Raw genomic sequence first — 6,062 nt, 5'->3', positions numbered from 1 at the left:
AGTGAAAAGAAACGGCGTGAAAAGGCGCTCGACTCGCTGACAAGGCGGACCCACGCGCCCTTTTCGCTTGTGCCGGCGCCCCGTTCTGCCTGTTGGGGCGCGGCAGGAGATGCTCTGAGTTCAGTAGACAGTAGATGACCCCGTGACTTTGCAGTGACTATACGTTCTGTAGTTTTGCTGACAGATGATTAACGTTTGGAATCTGAGAGCAGTGCACGCGGGAGCACATGGTTAACTACAGTGTCGAGCTAGCGCCTTCAGATAAGCTTCCCCTTAGCGGTGTGGTCTCAGATGACTCGTCGTTGTCTGCGACCTATTGATTTGTTTTGTGCCCGGATGCTTCTGCCGACTACGGATCCGACAAAACAACGCGGGCCAAGAATCGGCAGATACTGGAGCAGTAGCAATCAGCACGCAGCACATTAGGCTCATCAGACGAACAACCAAACAAACAAGCTCCACGATCACGACAACGAAGGAAACGAAACTTGGGACCAAAACCAGAGCCATAGCCAAACGATACGGATTTTTATTCAGTCGGCAACATCTTAGACAAACCATACTGATATGCCGGTACAGCAGCAGCATAATAATCAGGCGACAACACAACTTGCATCAAGCAAGACACAGTTCGACAAGCGGGCGGCAATATATATATGCCTTATGCCTTCAATATAGAGAAGAGCCGGCTGGCGGTTCGAGCATTTATCGGAGGCGGCTTCGGCTTAGAAGCCGTGGATCTTGATGAGCTCCTTCTTCGCAATCCCAGCCTTTGCAAAACAGAAAGGACGATATGATCAGTCACAGAAACATTTGACAGAATGATAAATGATGTTCATCTTGGGAGAAGTCGAATAGTTACCTGGACTAGGAAAGTAGCAACATTCTTACGCTGATCACCCTGAAGCTGAATGACCTGCAGACAGTTAAATTCTAGTCAGTGTACCAACATCAGGCAGAGAATTGAGAAGCAATTGAAGCACGGCCGGCTGTATCATACCTGGCCTAGCTCCGGATCCTGGACTACTGTGCCATTGCAGCAGAATTCCTTCTTGAGATCCTTGAGGATCTTGTTGTAGCTGAACTCCTTCTTCAGGCCCTGGACAGTGGTCAGACTCTTCCTGCCGTTGCGCTGCTGGATGCGCACATGCACATAATCTTTTGCGCCGGGGCCTGCACCAGCATCCTCAGCATTTGCCTCAGCAAAAGGATCTACAAAGGGTGACACCATGTCAGGAAACATGTAGGCAGAGCTCATGTACATACTAAGGTCAAGATGAGCAACATGAAGTATCATGAAAGGGGGACCAGATTGAACACCGAACCATTGTTTAGGATGATCAAGTGACTGACTACACTCAAATTTCCCAATTTTTTTACTACAACAAGTTTTGAGAAGCTCAAAGTGACAAATTATATACATCAAACTACAGAATGTCCAATTTAGCATTTATTTCATGAGAAGCAACAGGCATGGATGTGAGTGATGGAAGCATACCGAAGGCAGATGGCAGAGTAACGTCGAGATCAGACATGAAACTTTGTTGTTGAGGTTTGACTGGCACCCAACAGATTAAGGTTTCTCTTGTTGGCCTTTATGTGGAAGCTGCACAAAATCACAACATCCTTCACATGCCATTCAATAAATGATGACTAAACGTTGAGAAACAAATAACAAGTGAAAGCCATATGCAGGGCCGAGGCAAACCAGGTACCCTCATGCCTGACCGAAACCTAGCAGCTTCATCGACCAAAACGAAACAGTTCAACAGATCTACAGACCTCTCCGTTAACAGATGAACAGAGATGAAACTCTCCCGAGGATTACAGGAATCCGAGATGCGCATGGTGCCACAAATCGACGCATCTAACCATTTCCCAGCCACTAACGAGACCAAGTTCTCCCATACGCGAACGAATCGCATCAACCTAAGCTATATACGGAGTTCTGGCACAACAGATCGCGAGAACAACCATCGATCCGTAAAAATAATAATTCCCCAACTTTTTTAATCACCAAGATAAGAAATGTCCCAGAGTCTGACCAGCCGACAACTAAACCGGCACAGATCGCCTCATCCACACCGACTTCTCAGACTCCACGAACGCGAAATCGAGAAAAAATCGCGTCACATCCGGGCACCAAAAATCCCCCCACGCCCCCGCCGCTAGATCCGCCGGCCTCCGGAAACACTAACCGCAGGAGCGCGGAGCGATCGAGAGCCCGCGACGAGACGCCTAAAGATCCCCAAATCTTGGAGGAAGCTAGCACGCGGATTTAATCGGGGAGAGGAAAGCGGGTGGTTACCTTTTGCTGGCCGAGCGCACGCGACAGGAGAGGGAGGGGACGCGGTGCGGTGCGGTGCGGTGCGAGAGAGAAAGAGAGAGAGAGAGAGAGGCGGATGTGAGCTTGGCCGGCCGGGAGGTGTCGCGCACTTATAGTGGGAGGAAACGTATAATTAGGCAAACCGCCTTATGCAGAGAGAGGGACAGGGGGGAGGAGCTGTACACGGCTCTAGGGTTCTGGATTCCCTCCGACCCATCCGGAAAAAGCCAGATTTTATTATTCATGACTATTCTTTAATTGCCAGGAAATTGTTATTACACGGAGTAATTAATTAATTAAGGATGCCGATAACCACTGAAGGTTCAATCAAATTTAAAGGGACCTCCCAACGAAAAATACGGCAATGGAACACTCGGATTGGAGAAGATAATTAGCATTGTCTTTCAAGCCAAAATATGCATCGATTGGACTTAAGATTTTTGCCAAGCTGGGTTGCCTGCTCGTGTGCTTGCTCGTTACATTCCCGATTCGGGTCGGCTAAGGGGCAAAGGGAGCATCGCTGTGATTATTGTTCTCGGGTCAGCCGGTGTAGTGCCTCTGACGGACAAAGCCGAAAGCAAGCACTCTTAAACGTTCGAATCGTTCGGCCATCCTGTGAACATATTTTCTTAATGTATTAAAGAGGGCCTCTCTAACCGGTGAAAAGTGGTAGGTGTCCACTAACGGCATAGGAATAAAGTGGAGGGGGTCTTTCAAACCCCGACCAGGGGCTTTACCCCCGAGGTAACCACCGAGGAAAGGAACTGTTGGAAGAACTATTTTTCTCGGAAGATGTTTTTTACGTTAAAAAGTAATATAACATAACTCTCTGCCTCACTCTTGTCGTTCGAACCATATAGCCGGATTGCCTCGTTTCGTGAAGCACCTGGTTTGATTACTTCGGGCAGTATTAAGGGACACTCCTCGCTTTAGTGGCCGAGAAGGTAGAAGCCAATTGCTGTCTGACAGAGTTTGGATGCGCAGTTTGAATTATGACGTAAAGTACTTTGATACATAGAGTCATACATAATCATTTATTTACACCTAGTCTAGCCCATCTATTAAGGTGACTAGAGTGCAGTCCTTCTGTGAAAACCGAGCAGCAGGCATGACACTCTCGTAGGTGACTAGTGCGTATTTCTTCCCGCCCCATAGGTCCTACCTTGGCCAGGTACGTCGTATCAACACATGTATACTCGGCCCTTCCCGGCAGGCGGGCACCTTCCAAGCTTGGATCCAGCGTCGAGCCCTTTTCAGATGTTCGTCTAGGACAACCATGTCTTCGGGCACGTGCTCCACCTCGGGCCATAAAGCCTTGAAGACATCCTTCATCGATTTCAGCGCACTCTCGTGCGCCATGGATAGATGAGCTACCATATCTTCGGGGTTCGGACCTCGGACATCAAGGGTTGGCCGGACATAGAAGCTGGCAAGAAACATGAGTTAGCCTGCTAATTACCTCGGGTAATTGACACACTCAGGAATGATTCTCGAAATCAAAACTTACCAAAAATCATCTCATCCGTTTGACGATTATTTGCCTCGGCAGCAGCCAGTTGAGCTTTTAAACTCTCAATCTCTTGGGTCTGTCAGGCATTTTCTGCCCTCTGTGCATTAGTACCATCCCTCCTTTGGGTTAGTACATGTTGGTTGGCCTGGTGTCGTGATTCCGTATACATCAAATCCTCATGGGCCTGCTTAAGATTTCTTTCAAGATGACCTAGGGCTTCCGCTGCTACATCGGATTATGTTGTCAGACCATCTCATGATCTCCATAGCGACAACTTTATATGCCAAACAAGCACTTACTGTGCGCCTTCCTGGTGCCTTTTCACCTGCCCCACCTCGGCCAAGGTGGCTGTGACGCCCCCGATTCAATCGTACACTAATCATGCACGCAAACGTGTACGATCAAGATCAGGGACTCACGGGAAGATACCACAACACAACTCTAAAAACATAAATAAGTCATACAAGCATCACAATACAAGCCAGGGGCCTCGAGGGCTCGAATACAAGTGCTCGATCATAAACGAGTCAGCGGAAGCATCAATATCTGAGTACAGACATAAGTTAAACAAGTTTGCCTTAAGAAGGCTAGCACAAACTGGGATACATATCGAAAGAGGCGCAGGCCTCCTGCCTGGGATCCTCCTAAACTACTCCTGGTCGTCTTCAGCAGCCTGCACGTAGTAGTAGGCACCTCCGGTGTAGTAGTCGTCGTCGACGAAGGTGGCGTCTGGCTCCTGGGCTCCATCGACTGGTTGCGGCAACCAGGTAGAAGGGAAAGGGGGAAAAGGGGGAGAAAAGCAACCGTGAGTACTCATCCAAAGTACTCGCAAGCAAGGAGCTACACTACATATGCATGGGTATATGTGTAAAGGGCCATATCAGTGGATTGAACCGCAGAATGCCAGAATAAGAGGGGGATAACTAATCCTGTCGAAGACTACGCTTCTGGCAGCCTCCGTCTTGTAGCATGTAGAAGAGAGTAGACTGAAGTCCTCCAAGTAGCATCACATAGCATAATCCTACACGGCGATCCCCTCCTTGTCGCCCTGTGGAAAAGCGATCACCGGGTTGTCTGTGGAACTTGTCTGGGTGTGTTTTATTAAGTATCCGGTTCTAGTTGTCATAAGGTCAAGGTACAACTCCGGGTCGTCCTTTTACCGAGGGACACGGCTATTCGAATAGATAAACTTCCCTGCAGGGGTGCGCCACATAACCCAACACACTCGATCCCATTTGGCCGGACACACTTTCCTGGGTCATGTCCGGCCTCGGAAGATCAACACGTCGCAGCCCCACCTAGGCACAACAGAGAGGTCAGCACACCGGTCTAAATCCTATGCGCGCAGGGGTCTGGGCCCATCGCCCATTGCACACCTGCACGTTGCGAGGGCGGTCGGAAGCAGACCTAGCCTCCCTAATACAAGAGCAGGCGTTCCAGTCCAATCCGGTACGCGCCGCTCCGTCGTTGACGTCAAGAAGGCTTCGGCTGATACCACGACGTCGAGTGCCCATAACTGTTCCCGCGTAGTTGGCTAGTGCGTATAGGTCAGTGGCCAGACTCAGATCAAATACCAAGATCTCGTTAAGCATGTTATTAAGAAGTAACCACGGACGCCGACCAGGGCCAGGCCCACCTCTCGCCTAGGTGGTCTCAACCTGCCATGTCGCTCCGCCACAAAGATCCACACAGAGGGCCGTTGGGACAAAGGTCCTTTCAGCCCCCAATCCGTGAATCACTCGCGGGTACTCTTCGAGTGGACCCGACTTTAGTCACCATGTGTATAGTATGTATATATGTATAGTATATACCCGTGATCACCTCCCAAGTGATCACGGCCCGATAGTATAGCAAGGTAGACCGACAAGAATGTAGGGCCAATGATGATAAACTAGCATCCTATACTAAGCATTTAGGATTGCGGGTAAGGTATCAATGACTGTAGCAACAATGACAGGCTATGCAACAGAATAGGAGTAACCGAGCAGTAACATGCTACACTACTCTAATGCAAGCAGTATAGAGAAGAATAGGCAATATCCGGTGATCAAGGGGGGGCTTGCCTGGTTGCTCTGGCAAGAAGGACGAGTCATCAACACCGTAGTCGAACTGGGGGTCGCCGACAGTCTCGGGGTCTATCAGAGAGAAGTAACGGAGAGGGAACACAATAAATAACAGAGCAATCAAAGCATCACAAAGCGTAACATGGCAATACGCGGTGCTAGG

At 49.3% G+C, this 6,062-nt stretch overlaps 1 protein-coding gene across 1 annotated transcript; it reads right to left on the bottom strand.

The window, feature by feature from the left end:
- Positions 1-509: 509 nt before the first annotated feature.
- Positions 510-2,508, bottom strand: LOC123138361 (protein translation factor SUI1 homolog). The gene is made up of 5 exons (XM_044558329.1): positions 2,309-2,508; positions 1,499-1,606; positions 1,001-1,212; positions 863-916; positions 510-770 (listed from the first exon to the last, which is right to left on the bottom strand). The coding sequence occupies exons 2-5, from the start codon at positions 1,533-1,535 to the stop codon at positions 726-728; spliced, it is 348 nt and encodes a 115-aa protein (XP_044414264.1). The 5' UTR covers positions 1,536-1,606; positions 2,309-2,508; the 3' UTR covers positions 510-725.
- Between the last annotated feature and the right edge of the window lie 3,554 nt (positions 2,509-6,062).

Source organism: Triticum aestivum, chromosome 1B (assembly GCF_018294505.1).
Source record: "Triticum aestivum cultivar Chinese Spring chromosome 1B, IWGSC CS RefSeq v2.1, whole genome shotgun sequence".
In the NCBI taxonomy this organism is placed as follows: domain Eukaryota; kingdom Viridiplantae; phylum Streptophyta; class Magnoliopsida; order Poales; family Poaceae; genus Triticum; species Triticum aestivum.
The sequence above is the reverse complement of the archived record's forward strand: the minus strand, read 5'-3'. Positions and strand labels throughout refer to the sequence as shown.